The sequence below is a fragment of the Paroedura picta genome, chromosome 10 (assembly GCF_049243985.1).
Source record: "Paroedura picta isolate Pp20150507F chromosome 10, Ppicta_v3.0, whole genome shotgun sequence".
Lineage (NCBI taxonomy): Eukaryota > Metazoa > Chordata > Lepidosauria > Squamata > Gekkonidae > Paroedura > Paroedura picta.
This window is the reverse complement of record NC_135378.1, coordinates 31,488,116-31,507,751: the sequence shown is the minus strand read 5'-3', so window position 1 is coordinate 31,507,751 and position 19,636 is coordinate 31,488,116. Positions and strand designations below refer to the sequence as shown.

The window sequence follows — 19,636 nt, the reverse complement described above, 5'->3', positions numbered from 1 at the left end:
TTAAACAGCTTTCCTTTAACAGGCATCATTTCCCCACCTGACGGCCCAGCAAAGCTCCAGCTGTGGATTTCAGCCTGTTATTGGGCTGTTAAAAGGCACCCAGAGAAGAAAAGTGGCGCCCATCGTCATCAGCGTGAAACAAGGGAATATATGCCCTTTCCTTTTAACACCCCCCACTAACAGTATTTATTCCAGCACAACTTTTCCCGAAACCCTGGCTAAGAAAGTTTCTTCGAGACTATTGAGCCCCAGTTCAAAATTGTTTCTATGACTCTTGCTTTTGATTTCTCTCCCGTCCCTCACTCCTGTAACATGTCCATCGAAGATCCCCTTCTGAATGGCTCATTCAGGAAAAGCATCTCCCACCCTTTAATCTCCATAAAGGAAATCTCAATGGATCATTTCTGACCAGCAGCAACCAAACAGTTTAACGGGTGGTGGTCACACAGCACCCTGGAATTATTGGGCTGGGGGGGATGAGATACCAACATCCTCTGCGGCTTCCTTTGGCAGAAAGAACACTGAAGACGGATGGCATCTTTGTAATTATTTATTTACAAGCATCCACATTTAGCAAGTAAGAAAGACACACACAAACACAGTAAAAGATTCCTTGCAACACCCGTCTGGTCTTCAGTCCCTTCAAATCCATACAAATTGCAGGCTCAATTCCTAGACAGCACCCTACCACCCCCATGTCTGAAGTTTGCCTATTTATGAAAGCCATTCAATTACCAGGTTACACCATGGGCGGATGGAAAGCATTTCACCATAGGGTTGCTATTAGGTTAGGGGATTTCTGGAGATTTGTGGGGAGGACCCTGTGGTAGGCAGGATTTGGGGAGTAGAAGGACCTCAGTGGGGTATAATGCTAGAGTCCACCTTCCAAGGGGGACTGATTCTTAAGTCTGGAGTTGAGCTGGGAAATCTTCAGCCATTGCCTGGAGCAGTCTTTCTCAATTTTTTTTAACCCTTGAGAAACCCCTGAAACACTCTTCAGGCTTCAAGAAACCCCAGAAGTGACATGATCATGCAGAATATGGTTGGGAGGCATAGCTGTGGACACTTCAACTCAGAGCCCCTATCCTTCCCACTCCTTACAGGCCAATTTTGAGACGGGGTTGACATGACCATATATGGTCATATCACCCAAGAAGTGTTTAACAAATTTATAAAATATATTTAAAAGATTAACTCCTACCCATTCAGGAAACCCTTCCAGGATTGTTGAAAAAGCTTGGCTTAGAGACCGGCAATTCTGTTTAATTCTCCACTTTGTCAAATTGTCTGCTGTGGGTCTCAGAACATTTTTTATGCTATTTGATCATGTCAATAAAAGTAGTCTAAAAATAATTGCCACTTTGACAAGCAGTAGGATTTTCCTTTAAATTCCATCCTTTCACTGAGGACAAGTTTTAATTATGGTGGCAAACCAACTCTGTCCTTGGTGCTGACTAGAAATTTGTAAAGCTTTTCATGCCTTCTTGATAAAATTGTGGCCTAATTTCCCACTGGTAAAACCAAATCCTCCAGTTATAATCAGGAGTGGCTTAAGGATTCACAGTGCCCACAGCACCAGGGCCAATTTAAGGATTCTTGGGGCCCTAACAGAGTAATTATGGCGGGAGCAGCCAGACTGGGGTCAGAGGCCCCCCCAGCAGTGGAAAGGGGTGTCACTGTGAGCGCCCTTAAAGAGGGAAGCGGGGGGGGGAGGATGCACAGGATTTGTAGCATGTGCTACATGTCCTACATGGATAAACCAACTTTGTATCTATATTGCCAAACATTCAAAACTTTTAGTGCAAGCATTTTAAAAAGCAGCAGTCAAGGAAACAATTCTCCATTAGCATTTATGTGGGCTATAGGATTTGAGAGACTGGCTATTTATAATTTTGCTGATTGCAGATCTGCAGGGAAATTGTGTGCTACCATCCTAAATCCTTACTGACGCAAGAAAATAATTCCACAATACCACTGTACTTGTCTGAAGACAATATAATAGGTGTTTAATGGAGCAATCCTAAATTGGTTGATTCAGAATCCAGCCTCATTCTTATTATGGCAAAGCTTTAGGGTTTTCAGGGCAAGAGATGTTCAGAGGTGGTTTGCCATTGCCTGCCTCCACATTATGACCCTGGTATTCCTCAGAGGACTCCTATCCAAATGCTAATGAAGGCTAACCCTATTGAGTAGCTGAAATCTGACAAGAACAGACTACCTAGCATGGTGTGGTGGTTAAGGGCTGTGACCTCTAATATGGAGAATCAGGTTTGATTCCTCACTCCTCCACATGCAGCCAGCTGGGTGACCTTGGACCAGTCACAATTCTCTCACAGCTCTTTCAGCCTCACCTGTCTCACAGAGAGAAAGGGAACGAAAGCTGCTTTGAGACCCCTTTAGGTAGTGAAAAGCCAGGTATTCTAGCCTGGGCTATCCATGTCAGAGTGGATTGCACTATAAAGGTCCTAAATCTATAACCCATCTGGAAATGTTTCCCTGTGTCTGGGAGTTACATATTCTTTTTTGCCCATTTTTCTTACAGACCTCATTATTCTAGGGGCATTTTGAGGCATTTCATGTGTCATGTAAATTTATTTTATTTATTTATTTATTACTTCGATTTATAGCCTGCCACTCCCCTAAGGCTCGTGGCAGATAACCTGCCAAACCTTGTTTTCTGAGGATTATACTTATACAATAGACATTTTGCAAATACACGTGTCATATCCACATATGTACATCTAAAAAGATAATGTGAGAAGTGACTCAGATTTGTCTAAATGGACATGACAATTACAGAACTGTTTATAGTGTCATCCTGAAGCCAGGTTTATATTACTGGAAATTATTGCGGAATAAACCAACATAGTGGTTGGAAAATCCAGTTACAGAAAACTGATGTACCAACATGTTAGACTTGACATCTAAGAAGATAACGTGATGTTTAAAATATTTTCAATGACATCTTCCTCCATACAGCTAACTAGGGTTTGTGATTTAGGCTCCAATTCCTGACTCTGTTGCTTGGTTCCACTGAAATCAACAGCACTTCCTAAGAATGGGACTCAGAGACTGAGGTAGAGTCTGTCCCATGCGCACCAACTGGGTCCTTTTCTGTTCCGTAGTTTAGCTCTGTAACATGTCATAATAACGCTCCCTTCTCCCCAGAGGGTAGTCACAGCAACCTACTCCCAAGGAGAGGAAATTGCCGGGTCAGGCTTTCAGAAAATACTCCCAACCCACAGTCTTACAATGCCAATGTGGGTCTACTCAGAAGTATGTTCCACTTTATTCAAAGGCGCTGACTCCCAGGGAAGTGTTCTCAAGGTTGCAGACCCTTATGGGCTCAGACCTGCATTTCCTGATACAAAAGCCCTGTTTCACTGAACTGCCCCCCTCATACACAGGGCTACAGCAAAAGTGCCATAGTGACCACAGAAAACACAATGTCTTCATATAGAGTATTTCTTACATGCAAGGGTCAGTTACCCAAATCACATCTCTTTATGAGCGCAGCTTGGCTGGAAATTCACCAGCAGCCCCTGCACACTCCAAAGCTGCTCCTGGTAATTGCAGACTAGCCCACAGTTTATTGATGTTTGTATTTTGAAGCACAGGGCATTAGCATTTATTCACTCCGAATCAAAACAGTAAAACATAATCTTTTGCAAATTACATTACTGCATAACAGTTTGCTGTAGTAATAAATACAAAGATGTCCAAGCTAACATGCATAGTGAGTTTAAATGAGCACCTTTTCAGAAATGGTATTTGAGGAATATACGTATTATTGTACTATTTCTGGAACATATACATTATTTTTAGCTGCCCAAAACTTGTGAAAGGTGCAGGATATACATTTAAAAATGCATCCCCAATCAAGAGTAAAAGTACTTTTATGTAACAAATTCATCTTCAGTGCAAAAACGTGTGTCAAAGATACCCATGGTCTTTACATCTCATAGAGAACAATGGTGTGGGGGACTATTTACATTCATTTTATTCTTAGTAATAATGACACTTCCCCCCTGCTGCATTCTGTGCTTTCTCAAGCTCTATTAAGTACAAGACTGATGACTAGAAGGAGCTGCCAGACTGTTTTCAAAATGAAGCTAATATTTTCTGCGCCTGCAGTTTGGACACACAGCTGATATTAAAATAGCTCTCTGTCTCTTACGCTTTTTGACCAGCAGTATCTTTAACATTCTCAAATCCCAGAGGGGTAGCCACGTTAAAAAAATGAAAATTCCTTACAAGCTAGAAGGACCAAAGGAATGCCATCTTCTCAAACTGTAACAAATATGGCCCCTCTGATACAATTCACTGCATGCATACTTGCGGGGAAAAGCAGCCGATTGATTGATTTGCTTTGCTTTATTTAAGTCCCACCAGGAACCCCAACGAGGACTCAAAGTGGCCTGCATCATTATCCTCTCTCTTATCCTCACAACAACCCTGTGAGGTAGATTGAGAATGTGTGACAGGCCCAGTGTCTCCCAGCAAGCTTCCATGGCATAACTTGGCATATGAACCTGGGTTTCGCAGATTCGAGGCTGACACTGTAACCACTACACTATGCTGGTTGCCTGCCTTATCACCACTTCATACCCAGAATCTTCACTGAACTACAGTTCCCAGAATTCTTTGGGACAGATTAATATGAAGTAAATTTTTAATGTGTCATCTGTCACATATGATTCACTGTTGAAATAAGTAGGCAGGAACTGAATATTTAAGCACATATACATTGTAATGTTTGACTTCTTGAAGTAATAAATGCTGAAGCAACAGTAATGATAATGAAAAATATAATTGCTGATACAGTACTGAACACCTGCTGGAAGTTTTGTCCAAAATGTGGGAAGAACTGCAGTTTCTCACCCTATCGGCAGAGGGCACAGAGACAGACAAAGGAGGTTGGACGCATAGAAGCAGATCCTCATAAGGACCAAACAGTCCCCATTGTTGGAGGACCAGAATGAATCATCATTGATGTAGGTAAAATCAAAGTTCACAAGCTTCAAGTCCTTCTGGAGATACATCTCATTCAACTTATTTAATGTTCGTGCAAAGGAATATTTAGATGCGCAGCTGTAAGCTTCCCAACTATAGACTTTCTTGAAATGCATATCAAACCATGGATTATCCTTTAAAAAAAAAGAGGAGAGAATTATTTGTACTACTGCATTGCAAACTGTGCTATACTCAACCGCTGCATAGTCTTTGGCACTCTATTGTAGATTCATAAAGTACATAATAAGCCAAAATAGGTTTTGGAAACACTTCCAAAATTTGAGCTGTCCCATGTCAGACCTTCACAACAAGGAGAAAGAGAGAAATGCACACAGAGAAATGTGCAGAATTTTTGCTTATGTAGAAATTTTGCCTCTTTAAATATTCACAATGTCCTCCTGAAATGTATTATCCTAATAATATTCTGGGGGAAATATAGTTAAGTTGGTATCTTTTTAAAACAGCTTCCGTTGCCAATAATGGTGTTCTATTTTTCTGAAATCTCGTGGATCATACCAACAAAATCTGGTTGCTGTTTAGTACCTACATTATCCTTACTAAAAGCAGAATATCACTGGAATGGACTTGCATCAGAGGTTTAATAGGGTCAGGTTGTAACCAAACATTATGAACATGAAGATCTCATGCTTCATTAACATAGCCTCAGAGGATTTAAAATATTGCAAAGAGTAATGGCAAATCATAAGGATTGGATCCTGTTCTCATTCCTGTGCCAAAGTGGGCGGATGGGAACTCTTTCCTGATAAGATGCCTCATGAAGACCTATTATGCACGTGGCTGCCGCCATTCCATTGTGTTGAGGAAAAACCCCACTGATCCTCACGTGCACATGCGGGAGGGGATCCTCCAGCATATGCTGACCACCCCGACGCAATGGCACCGTGCATGCAACATAAGGCTAGAAGCACCAGGAGCACTCCGCGACAGCGGTAGCAGCATCGGGGGGTAGCGGGGGCATGGGGCCCCACTGCACAATGGTGGGGAGCAGCATGCTGCTCTCCCACCATGGTGGGGGTGGGGGGTTGCTCCTGCCAGCTCTGTGGATCTGCAGAGCTGGCAGGGGTGAGAGGTGTCTCTGCAGGGACGCTGTTATGCACTGGGCTAGCCCAACCTAGCCCTTGCCAGCACCCGCAGCAAACCCAGGAATGCGGAAGACTCTGCGTTTCCTTAACACAGGCCTTCCGAGGACCTGGGTTGGGCCCAGGCTTGGTGGTGCCCAGGATGGTGGTGATGTCGAGCATAATTAGGGATTTCCCCTGAAGCCCTGTTGCCTCCATCTCGAGCGTTTCAGCCCGTCCATAATCGGTTCCTGACCTGCACAACTTTTACTCTGTGAGGATTCCCTTTCCTCTACCAATGCCTGTTTTGGTGGTCACAGGATTCTGGTTGGGGAAAAATTAAGGAAAGATTTGCTTCCACTAGTGGAAAGCAATAGGGTATGACCAAATATTAATTTAATACACACCTATAAACAACACTAGGGGCCAAGGCCATTGCATTCAGGAATGCAACAGGCATTAGATTGGGGGGGGGAGGTAGAGTGGAGTGGAAGAACTCTGCAGATGGCCTTCCCTTCCCTCAGGGACCTGGAAGGGCTGCAGGAAGATATTAGGGAAATCACCAGCAATAGCAACTCTCACACAGCAGGAATATGAAGCCTCCAAGCCTCAGAGGGAAGTGGTAGGAGGAGGCGGTGGCCAGGGGTGGGGGATGGAAGGTGATTGGCTGGCCACTGGACAGACAGGCAAGCCCGTTGGAGGAGGAGGCACTCAGGGGTGGGGCAGCCGCCCTGAGTGGATGTTAAGTGCTGAGTGGCACTTAAACCATGAGACACGATCCTCCTCCAAAGCCTTACCAGAAATATATTATGTGGAAACGATGTCAGGTAAAATACAAACCTCCAAAATAAGCTATGAATGCTTGTCCAATCCATTCTGCAAAGCAAGAGTTACCAACGTAATCTCAAATCCACTCCAGTTTTTTTGGTGTTTATATATATATATATTGTATACAGCAGTGCTGTAACATTTTGCCCAGCTTGTTCATGGAAAGGTACATTGTTCTAAGCAGCTGAATTAGTAGCGTCTCTGAATGTCTGCAAGAGAGTGTGTGCCTATTGCCTCTATCTAGACTTTATGGAGTCCGGAGCAACTATAAAAGGTTTTTGGCAGGCACTTTCTCCGCTGTGTCCTAAACTGTGCTTATACAGTCAAGCAAGTATGGCATAGAGATGCTGAGAAATATTGAGCCTGAAATCCCATGATGCTATTTTAACACAATAACTTTTTACATTAATCCTGTGCTCCAGCAATTGTATCCCAAGCTGAAGAACCAATATGCTGTATAATAAAATGCGGCACTCACAGTGTCTGCTTCTTTCCCGTCAATCATCTCCAGGTCATTGAGAAACCATTTTTCAGAGATTTCATACTTCTCATCAAGGCCTATTCTGAAATGCTTCACCATAGATATTTGTACTTGTTCTCCTTTGGTCACTGAACCGGGGAAAATGAGACAACAGAAAACGGATCCTTCATTAAAAACTCTGTATGATAGCAAATGGTGAGCAGAGGTTTTGAAACGTGCTAAGCTTGGTTGCTTTTAGCAGACATATTGGCTTCCAGATCCCTATAACATTTAGCAACAAAAATCATAAGCAGCAGATCATAATGTAAATAGCTTTTAAAAAGATGGTTAAAGGCTTTAAAATGTGTACTGTTCTAAAAAGCTTGCTGTTCACAGTCTAATGTGTCTCTGTGCACCCCTAGAATTTCCTGGCCCCTTTGCAATTTTTGTAGCTCCTTGCACTGCAACAGCCCCAATAATCCTCAGGGACAATTTATTAAGCAGTCGTCGAAGGGATTTCCTTTTGAAAAGGGAGGAGAGCTGGTTGTAAAAGACCTGTTGTGGAATCAAAGTTAGTCATGAGGCCTTCGGGATTATAACGAACACTAAGAACAAATTTGCTCATTAGCCACCCTCTTCCTTTTCCCTCATTAAATTATGAGATGACATCACACAGACACGGTGGGCTGCTTTCAGCTAAGTGGAAATGCAAGAGAATAATTTGTTTTTAAAATTCAGTTCTGGCATAGTGTATTAATTTTAATTAAATTTGCAAATGTAATGAAATGAAAATTTTGTGCAGTCATATATTTGCGTTTGACAGTGTTATAGCTTTTATTCATTGCTTCCTTGCCTATGCGGATTCTTGGACAAAAGATATGCTGTCTTTGTTTATCTGCTGTACTCATTGGTTATATTAGCTATGCGACATGCTTGGCTAGCCTGCCATTTGACTTTGAAGCAGTACAGCATGGACAATATTTTTTAAATTAGTTTTAGTAAAGATTTTCATTAATAAAAGGGAGCAGATCGAAACAATGTCTTGGGGGAAAAAACAAAAGACGAAATAATAGCATTGAAAGTACAGTTTTCAGCAAGAGCATTATACCATAATCCCCCCCCCCATTTTCTCTGCTATCTTCTAATAAGATAGTATTCAATCCTTTAATACATTTATATTCTCTTGTTAAACTTACCAAATTTAATGTTCAAAACCTTCAGTTACTAAGTCATAGCATGGACAATACTGAACATAAATCTCCACCAAACTTTACTGACCCATGTAAGATTCAAGTGGGTAGCTGTGTTGGTCTGAAGTAGCCCAACAAAAATTGTGTCCAAAGAACCTTTAAGACCAACAAACATTTATTCAAGGCAGGTAAACTTCCTCAGGCACACTTCCTCAGACAAAATCAAACAAGCATCATGATAGTACATATATACAGAAAAGGTAAATCAGTGGCAAATTAGTAAACTGTCATAGTATCCAAATTATGTCATATGATAATGCTTTGCTAAAAGAGCTAATCAGTCCTTTTGAGTTCAGTGGTAGTTCACAAAAACACTGGAGAAATAAAACGTTCCATGATAGTAATTAATGGCAGACACTTTTCCAGCTGAGAAAAGACATAATTAAAAGAGACTAGTTGCTGGTCCCATCCGTCTCCACCCAAGTGTAGAAGCATCCCTGCAAGTGACAAGCTGTGCTGGCAAGTTATCTTGCCCTGAGACCAGAGAGTTAGATTCCAAATGGCTCATGTCTAAGCACAAATTCATATGGAGCTGTCCGTGGTGCTGATTGAGGCTTACAGATGGTTTCGCTAGCTAGTTGAAGACAAGCGTCTTCACTGGAGCTCAGTTCAAAGGCCAGCTGTCATTTTTCTGAGATATATAACAAACAGAACTGTGTTTTGCCCCCAATCCGGAACAAATGGAAAGTTCATTCAGAATTATAATTGCCTCCATAAAGGACAACTTTCTCAAACAAATGACTCCATTTCTACATTCTGCAGCCCTGTTTAATTGTTTGCTTGAAAAAGGTCATGTTGAATGATAACAAAATACTGCAAAGAGCAGTAAACAGATATGATTAAGGAAACTACTCCAGGGAGATCTCAGAATTAATCAGGAGAATTATTACAACCATTGTTTAATATGAATATACAGTTTGAAAACTTATTGTATAAAAGAAGGTGCCATATAGCCTGGTTTCATAGACTGCTTGTTTGCATGTCTTCCTTGCAAAATAAAATGCCTTCTGCCTACTTTTTAAAAATGCATTGCTCACCTAGTAGTTAAAAACTAAGCTATAAAAACCAACATCTTGACCTATTGATACTAGAATGTCAATTTTTCTGAAACACACTTCTAAAGAATGTAGATTTCAACTACATTTAAGTAAATTTACTTAATAGTGATCAAGCTGACCTAGCAAGGTTATTCTTTTTCATGTGTGTTGATAGAGCAACACTGTGCTGGGTAGTAGGTTTTTTTGTTGGGGTGTAAAATCCTTATTAATTCTCTTTTTTGGATCAGCCCAGAATTCAATCTTGCCTAGCACTCTGTACCTAACATTTTTGGATCTAGACTACATTTGCCATTAGTGGAATGGCACCGCAGCCTACTGCTCTCCATCAATTATGGCTCATGTAGGGGATCCTGAAGGATGACATGACAGGTGTTTACAGCAGGAAAGAAGAACTGGATAACTATTAAGTCTGGATCCAACCCTCTGACTCCAACAGTGGCTAACCTGATACTCCTAGGAACCTACAGAACATTGGGAAAGTAGACAAGCATATGGGAGATTTTGGAGTTATGAAACATAGATTAATTTTTAAAATAGTAAAATGCTGTGTGGCAGTTTGCCTTTGGCTGCCAGATGCTGCATGATGACTAACATCTGTCCTCTATGCACCCTAAATGAGTCCGTTGTGGTTTACCATGCATATAAAAGCCCTTTAATTTATGATCACAAAGGAGGAGTATGACCATGTTCACTCTTATGCATTCACCCCAACCAACGGACATAACTTTGCTAGGAGAGGTTGGAGGGGCTAACCCTCCAGAATACCCAGTGATATGTCAGCATAGGTGTTGTTGTTATAGTTTACAAGGTGCCTCACCCAGAATGCTACCAATTTTGAGTCTGTGTGCCTAATAATAAGCAATAAAATAAATAATGAGAGTCAGGACTGGATTCTGTTAGTATACCACCCACCCTATTGCCTAAGAATCACCTGACCTGACCTGACCAAGCTAGTCTTGGAGGTGGGGCTGAGCACCCTTAGGTTAGCTGTCCTGGAGGACTTCAACAATCATGCCAAGGCTCTCTTTTTACAAGGATCACAGAATGTCATGCTTTTGATGATAACTATGGGCCTACCTGGTTCTACATATTGTGAAGGTCGCACTCCCTTGCTACATGATTGGAGACTGCATTTTTTTTGCTCAGCTTCTGCACATATACTCTGAACAGAAGCTTACTGAATGGAGACAATATGTTTATTGGCAAGCCAAGGACATGTAGAATGTAGATTTCAACCCAAGTATACATTAATTTCTACACAGACAAGTCTATGAACAAAGCTATAGCTTTGTTCATAGCACAATACAATTAAAGTTCAATTGGGCCTCATGCATGCCCAGTTCCATTAATTTCCATTGTACTTCTTTTATTAAATGTGTCCCTAAAAAGGCATCATTCTGCTTTCAGATAGGTACTTATCCTTCACTGGTATGTTTTTATTTCAACAATTGAATCTATTGAAAGCAGCATTCTTTACAACATTCCTCTGTCTGAATTATGCATTTTTGGCCATTTTTATGCATTTTGGGAGGAAAAGATTAAAATAGCTTGGGAATGCCCAGTGGAATTTGACTAAAAAAAAAACAAAACAAAACTGCAAAGCACCCAGATATACCAAAACCTGCTTTGGAAAGTCCTGTAATTTCCAAAGTGGTTTATTATGTGACTGTTGGAAAAAGTTCCAAAGTCTAATGACACCATTTCCCTTCATTTAAGTTCAATTAACCAGATCTCATCTCTGGTTTAGGGCAAGGTGTAAAGGTAAAGGTATCCCCTGTGCAAGCACCGAGTCATGTCTGACCCTTGGGGTGACACCCTCCAGCGTTTTCTTGGCAGACTCAATACGGGGTGGTTTGCCAGTGCCTTCCCCAGTCATGACCATTTACCCCCCAGCAAGCTGGGTACTCATTTTACCGACCTCGGAAGGATGGAAGGCTGAGTCAACCTTGAGCCGGCTGCTGGGATTGAACTCCCAGCCTCATGGGCAAAGCTTTCAGACGGCTGCCTTACCACTCTGCGCCACAAGAGGCTCTAAGGGCAAGGTGTACAACTTTTTAAAAGCCCAATAGTATGCACAAATTACCTGTTGAAAGCAACCCCTAGAAGAGCTGAGTAGTTTCTATTGTTAAGGGGAGATTGACTGACACTGCTGTACTGATTTTGTAACACTTCTGAATCCAATTTTAAACAATTTAAAAGGCAACATTTGAATTGTTCATGGGGCTTTCTGAGATAAATATGAGCTTCTTTTTAAAATGATTTTGGAACAAGGATATATCATCTAGTTCTTTTTTGCTATCAAGCATATTGATTGAAACTTAGTTCCATTTTAAAGTTAATGGGAGCACAGAGGCCAGGGTGAAGCCCTTAGTAAAACAAGCAGAAGAATGTGAATTGTTCATGTGGATTTCAGCAACAGGGACAGATTTTGAAATCCCTCAGTGAACTTCCCACACCTTGCTTAAGCTTCAGTCATTTTTGTTCTGCAGCACAGCAAGGAAACATTGGATGCAAAAGAGAAATATGCAAACATTAAAGGAAAGAATGATGATAGTTTGGAGGCAAGTGTTGACTAAAGCCTCTTTGAAGACTCCACAACAACCACTTCACCAAAATCATGAATAAGCCAGACCAGGGAAAACAAATAAAAATGTCCCTCCCCTTAAGGTGGTGAGCAATTTCATGCCATTAGCTACCGATCATGAAAAGAAGTCTTACCCCAGCTCCATGCTTCCATTCATTGTCTCCTTCTTTAAAAATACCATCTCAATTCATTCTTCAGATGAATCCAGTGACTTGAATAAGTTAATATAATGTAGATAAGCATTCCCCGCTTTCCTTTTTTTTTTTTTTTACTTTCTAGGGTCAAATGCTGCATAGAGTTTCCTTCCAGCTACCTGTTCTTACACCATGCTGTTTCTGTCACAGTTTAAGGAGAAATTCTGAGCATCTTTTAATGTGCCCTTTCAGGTTTTTCATTTTACTTGGAAATACCTATCAAGACAAAACCATTGCTTCCTTATATTAATTACATCTTCCCACCAAGATTTTGTCACAGTGAGAGACCTGTTTTAAATCATATATAATGAAATAATACAGTTGAAATAATAGTTGTCTGCACATCCTGGGTTACAGTATAAGGTACTTTGATTCCACATGTTATCGTTAGGAGGAGAACAGAAAATATTGCTCTTTTGAGGAAGAAAATATCTACTCACAAGAGATTTTGCTTGCTCAAACATACAAACATACAATATGTGTACAAATCTCCCCAAAGCACTTCCAATACTCTGCTGTATTATCAAATGACTTGTGGTAACATATAAAGATAACTTATTGCACAGAAACACATTTTGTTTCTGTTGTTGAACCTCAAAATATTGAGGGCCCAAACAGTGTGTTAAAGATCTAAACAAGTGTACAGTCTTACTGAAATCAGAAGCAAAACCAAAAAAGAAATTCTGCATTTTGTATGTGTGTGTGTGGGTGTGTGTGTGTGTGTGTGTGTGTGTGTATGTGTGGAATCCAGCGACTAACAGTTTCAGGAAATTGCTTTGTCTGTCTTTTTCTGATATAGCAATGAACACAATGTACTCAACCTACTAAAATGAATCCATGTATCTTTCTGTTTCTTTGAAAATTAATTTTTAGCTCCACACAGTTCCCAACAAGTTGAAAATACAAGGAAACCATAAATTGTGGAGAGTTCGGCTGTCTTGATGCCAAGAGTGCTTCATAAGGCAGAAAAGTTAACCCTGAGCTCACTGACCTGAAAGCAAGTCCCATTGAAATACATTTTATACTGCAGTCAGCATTCAAGAATTGGTTTGTCTACATGTACAACATTAAAGCTTCCCCTCCTATATTTCACACAGTGGGATACAATAAATAATTATCAATGTTGCCAATCAAACCGGAGGAGAATGTTTAAGATCAAACAGATTTATAGTCCAGCCCAATCAAATGCATTTGACAGTTTGTTGACTCCAGTAGATTTCCCTTCCAAGTAAATATATTGTCGACTTTTTAACTTGCAAATAAATTTCAGTTGAGAATTGTATAGGATTACAGCCAACCTGTTGAATCTCTACTAAATAACAGTTAACACTTACATAAAATGCTTAAAACACTTCATATGTATTATTTCAGCCACCTGTTCTAACCGTAGCTCAGTTTGTTATAAAGTAGGTCAGTATTATCACAGCACTGTAGCTTGCCCAACTTCTTGTAGCCAGTTTTTGACTGAGCTCTGAATCAGCATTTCCTAATGCCACACATGCCCTCTTTGCTACCTATATATGCCAGAATAGACACTGGATCATGAAAAGCTATAGTCCCCCTTAGGCCTGTGATACTTGCCTGAAGCACAGAGGTAGAAGCGGTCTTGACCAGAGAACTCAACTTCAATGAACTCGTACAAGCTCTGCTCGAGGGATTTGAACAGCTTCTTGTTAAGATCCTCCTTCACCAACGATGACATTGCCTTGTCTTCAGTCAAGACAAATGCTGCTTGTTTTCCTTCCTCCGTGGGTCCCCCCCCAGGTGTCAGGGATGTGACTCAGTCACACAGCAGTCAGGCCACTGCCCCCAGCTTTGAATTTTTCAGCTTGTTGTCTGGAGAAGCAGAAGCAACGCCATTCAGCAGCCAGTCCAGCAAAAAAAGCTTTGCTGCTCGACTATAGTTCACCAGGGTGCCAAGAGATTCCCCCCTGTGGGTCTCAGGAGCCCCCTGAGAATCAGGGGGCAGAGGCATCTTTAATACCCAAGCAGCAAGAAAGCTCCATTCGCACTAACTCATTTTTGATTCCATTATCCCAGTCAGTTAACAGCTGCCTAGAGGGTATTGATTGGGATGATCCTTCCATTAAGGATATTACCACTGGCACAAGAGGAGACGAGAGCAGGCGCTGCATCTCCTCACCCACCCCCATCCTCAGTGCCGCCGCTGTTGCTGAATACTTAACTTTCCCCACAAGTCTACGTGCCTCTCTCCAGAAGCCCAGAAGAGCCAGCCAGTTCTTGCTGTAAAACCACCTGCCAGCTCCAAAAGAGCTTCAGCACTGAATCCAGATCTCTGCACTCAGCTGGGGGTGGGAAGGGAGGGGAATCCAGCCTATCATGGGGCTATAATATGGAGGAACGCTGATATTTCTCTGTGTAACCCTTTCCCTGCTAAAATTTTATGCACATATGATGGCCAGGCTTCCCAAAGCAGAAAATTAACCATTTCCGCCAATATTATCTGATTTACTCTGCAAACATAATGATTAGATATCAGTAAAAAAAAGTTTCACAGTCAGGGAAGTTCAGCAGTGGAATGGGCTGCCTAGGGAGGAGGTGAGCTCCCCCCACCCCCACTGGCAGTCTTCAAGCAGCAACTGGACAGATACTTATCCTGGATGCTTTAGGCTGATCCTGCATTGATCAGAGGGGTTGGACTAGATGGCTTGCATGGCCCCTTCCACCTCTGTGATTCTATGATTCTGTGACTCATTTTCCTCTAATTTTTATTGATATATTGATTTATATATTTATTTGCATTTATATTTATATTATTTATATTGGGATTTATACCCCGCCCCTCCCAGCAAGCTGATTTGGGGTGGCTTCCATCATTTTAAAAGCAGATAGATAACTATGTATATAATTCATCTATAAATAGCATTCAATTAAACATTAACGCTTAACATCATTAAAACCATTAGAATCGAACATGCCAGCTGATTTGCCATCAGATTTTACTACCTTCAATTTCCGGTTTGGGGTGGGTGGGTCAGCCATATAGAGCCATATATTTGCCTGTTATGTTTAACACGTTTGTCCATTTCGAGAGGAACAGCAGCAAGCCTCTAGGAAGAAGTCATGGCTAGAAGTGTGAGCCTGGCACGCTACCCTAAGCTGGCCACCTGAACCTCACGACTACAATTTGGAAAGAGCATCTGCATACACTATTGATTCTGAATAATATCTTTAATTCATCTCACTCATTAGTGGAACGGCTTCCCTTTCTCCTGCCTTGCCTCCTCCCGCCCGCCACTTAAGGCTATTTTCATAAGTGAGGCTTAAATCAGGCCTGCATTTCCCGTACCTGTAATTTAAATGCAAAAACTATATTGGCTGGAATGCACATTCTGTTTTAAAGGAGTTCTCATCTGCTTTCTATCCTGTGTTAATCGCATTCACACATGCGCAGCTCAAAGACACTTTTCGGCATCTTTGCACACACATACCAGGGAGTGAGTCCACCCAGACGCAGGGCCACATTTTGATGAAATGACTCTATCACGTAAGATATGTGTTTTATGTATATGCCTATATTATACACAATATGTGTAACATACATATTTTAAAATATGTTTTTACTTTTTAATTTTACTCCAAACTGTAATTAAGTCTGTAACTTGAAAATGTATAAGATAGTTGGCTAGAAAAGAGATAGCACAATACGATTGGTATTTGGAGTTCTGAGCCTTTCATGTGCGACAGATCCCTGTTGCATCTTTTAACTGTAAGTGCTCACCAGACCCTCTCTCACAGTAAACATTCACTCATTCATTCATTCATTCATTCATTCATTCATTCATTCATTCAATTTATATACGGCCCTCACTGAAGGCTCAGGGCAGTTTACATGAAATGGGAACAATACAATTACCTCAGTTTGTTGTAACGTGGTAACAACAGTAACAATAACAACAAAATAATAATAAACATTGTAGAATGGCAGAATACTAGAACATTGATTAACTCGGACTGAGGCCCAGTGGTTTGGGTGGCTCTGTAATGATTGTCAGAGGGAGGCTTGGGGGGCCAGTGGGAAGTGATGGTACTGGTCAACCTCAACCAAATCCCTGGTGGAGGAGCTCCCTTTTTCAAGCCCTGCAGAACTGTTTGAGTTCCGTCTGGGCCCTGATTTCACTGCAAGCTCGTTCCACCAGGTGGGGGCCAGGATGAAGAAAGCTCTGGCCCTGATTGAAGTCAAGCGGGCTTCCTTGGGGCTAAGGACCACCAGGAGATTGGAGGTGATAGAGTGCAAGACTCTTTGAGGGGTGTAGGTGGAGAGATGGTCCCTCAGATATACTGGGCCCAGACTACATATGGCATGTGTGAATATGCACAGAAATCTTATTTTTAAACTGACAGCCATCCAGAGAAGCGGGTTCCCATTTGCATTTCAGGCTGCATACCCTTTTTCTGCATCAATCAGTGTACAGATCGGGTACTTCACAAGAGGTCAGCAATATTTCAAAATTAAAAGGACAGACAAAAATGGGAACTAGAAGTAGATTACTGGATTGTAATAACCTTAATTACCACTCATTTAACTGTAACGATTAATTGAGAGGTTTCACTTTGCAACCCTGGTGCTGGGAGAAATCTAGTACTTTCCCCCCAACTATCAATGCAGGACCAGGAAGCCACAAAAGGGTAGCTGTGTTAGATGGTTGTCGCAAAATGAACACTAACAAGATAGATGGTTGTAGCACCTTAAACTCCTGGCAAATAGATGGGAAAGAAATGGAGGTAGTGACAGATTTTATTTTCCTGGGCTCCAAGATCACTTCAGATGGGGACTGCAGCAAAGAAATTAAAAGACACTTGCTCCTGGGGAGGAAAGCTATGGCATATCTAGACAGCATCGTAAAAAGCAGAGACATCACCCTGCCAACAAAAGTGCATCTAGTCAAGGCTATGGTCTTCCCAGTTGCAATGTATGGCTGTGAAAGTTCGACCATAAGGAAGGCTGAGCGTCAAAGAATTGAGGCTTTTGAACTCTGGTGCTGGAGAAGACTCTTGCGAGTCCCTTGGACTGCAAGGCGAACAAACCAGTCAGTCCGAGAGGAGATCAGCCCTGCCTGCTCCTTAGAAGGCCAGATCCTGAAGATGAAACTCAAATACTTTGGCCACCTCATGAGAAGGAAGGACTCCCTGGAGAAGAGCCTAATGCTGGGAGCGATTGAGGGCAAAAGAAGAAGGGGACGACAGAGAATGAGGTGGCTGGATGGAGTCACTGAAGCATTCGGCGCAAACTTAAATGGACTTTGAGGAATGGTAGAGGATAGGAAGGCCTGGAGGATCATTGTCAATGGGGTCACGATGGGTTGGACACGACTTCGCACCTAACAACAACAACAACAACAACAAGCACCTTAAACACTAACAAATGTTTGTTTCAGGATGAATTCCCCTCAGTCGCAGATTTCAGTCAATCAAACTGGGATCCTATATAAATGAAAGGCTGGGGGACAGGCAACTTGTGTAACATAGGAGCCAGCTTATGAACATAGGAACCAGGATAGTCTAGTGGATAAGAGTGGCAGCCTCTAACCTGGAGAGCCGGGTTTGATTCTCTGCTCCTCCACATGGAGCCAGATGGGTAACCTGGAACTGGTTGCAGTCCTGATAATGCTCTTCTCACAGAGCAGTCCTAATCTTCTCTGTATCGTTCCAATTTTAGTATATGTGCTACCAAAGCGAGCACAGAACAGTTTTGTCAGAGCTCTCTCAGCCTCACCTAGCTCACAGGGATGAGGAAGGGAAGGTGATTGCAGACTGCTTTGTGACTCCTGGTAATGAAACAGGTTATACAAATCAACTCTTCTTCATCTTTTAATCCTGACTTGTGAAGCCACAGAGCTTGAGAGGGACCATTCTTCAGGGAAATCAAGGTGGTATACCTATTTCTCCCTTCTTCCAATCACCCCCTCGCCCATTCCACATAGACTGCATCGGGCACAAGTGCAATTAAAGTGCATTATCCCACCTTAGCGCTCTGCACGACAGACAGATCCTCACCCTTTCGCTTCCCAAATGCTAAGGGGGGGTGGTGGCTAGTAGGGAGTTCTTAAAGCTGTGGCTGCGGGGAAGAGCTAAGGCCACTCCGTGTCTGGACGGGAGACTGAGGCAGGGCAGCCAGCCAGGCAGCGCTCCCACGAACCCCCTGCCACGACACGCCCCCCGGGTCCGCTCTTCCAGCGGCTGCTTGCTTGGCCCCGAGGCGACGCCTGCTTGCGAGGGCCCGCCCTTGCTCCGGTCTGGCGGGGCCACAGAAGGCGGCGACTCCTCGCGGGCGTCGAGGGAACCACCGCAGGCTGGATTTGGCCGCCGCCGGCTGCTCGCAACGAGGCTGCTGTCCCCGCGGACGCAATGACGGCGGCCGCCGAGACGGTAGAGCCCACTTGGGGAGCGCCTGCAGAGCGCGCTGGGCGGGCGACCACGGCTCGCTCTTGACCCTGTTCACGCCTTCTTCTTCTTCTTCTTCTTCTTCTTCTTCTTCTTCTTCTTCCTTTCTTTCTAACTCGCAGGGAGCGAGCGGAGCCCGTCGCTTTCGCCGCGCAGCCACGACGATCGCCCACCTCTGCGGGCTGGTCTTGAGAAGCAAGAGGTAAAGGCGAGGCCGCCGGAGCCTCTCTCGTTGGAGATCGCAGGGCTGAGGATCGCCAAGGCTCTCCTGTGTGGAAGCGGCATCGCCTGGGTGGCAAGGCCTCCCGCTAGAGATGCCGGTCCCCAGGTGGGACCTGGGTAGGGTTGTCACCTGTGGGTTGGGAAATACCTGGAGGCTTTGGGGATGGAGCTGGGAATGGGTGGGATTTGGGGAGGGACCTCAGTGGAATATCATGTGATGGACTCCATACTCCAAAGCAGCCACTTTCTCCAGGACAATTGATCTCGGTCACCAGGAGATGAGCTGTAAAACCCAGGGATCTCCAGATCTCTTCTGGGGGCTGGCAATCCTAGACCTGGGGGATCCTCTGGAATTTTAGCTCATCTCCAGGTGACATCACGTTCTCTGGTGGAAATAGCTGCTTGGAGGGAGGACTCTGTTGCATTATACTCCAATGAGGACCCTCCCTGCCCCCAATCCCTCCTACTCCTGGCTCCCTCCTCAAAATTGCCAGGTGTTTCCCAACCTACAGGCTTTCTGTCTAGTGTCAAACATGTGCCACT

At 43.0% G+C, this 19,636-nt stretch overlaps 2 protein-coding genes across 2 annotated transcripts in view; one reads left to right on the top strand and one right to left on the bottom strand.

The window, feature by feature from the left end:
- Positions 1 to 3,578: 3,578 nt before the first annotated feature.
- EXOC1L (exocyst complex component 1 like) lies at positions 3,579 to 14,685 on the bottom strand. Its single transcript, XM_077301464.1, has 3 exons — positions 14,048 to 14,685; positions 7,399 to 7,529; positions 3,579 to 5,147 (listed from the first exon to the last, which is right to left on the bottom strand). The coding sequence occupies exons 1-3, from the start codon at positions 14,166 to 14,168 to the stop codon at positions 4,878 to 4,880; spliced, it is 522 nt and encodes a 173-aa protein (XP_077157579.1). The 5' UTR covers positions 14,169 to 14,685; the 3' UTR covers positions 3,579 to 4,877.
- Positions 14,686 to 18,835: 4,150 nt separating this feature from the next.
- Positions 18,836 to 19,636, top strand: part of LOC143820027 (uncharacterized) — a 45,882-nt gene continuing 45,081 nt past the window's right edge. Inside the window, exon 1 of the mRNA XM_077302394.1 lies at positions 18,836 to 18,856. Coding sequence (XP_077158509.1) covers positions 18,836 to 18,856 — 21 coding nt within the window. The remainder of the gene's footprint in view (positions 18,857 to 19,636) is intronic.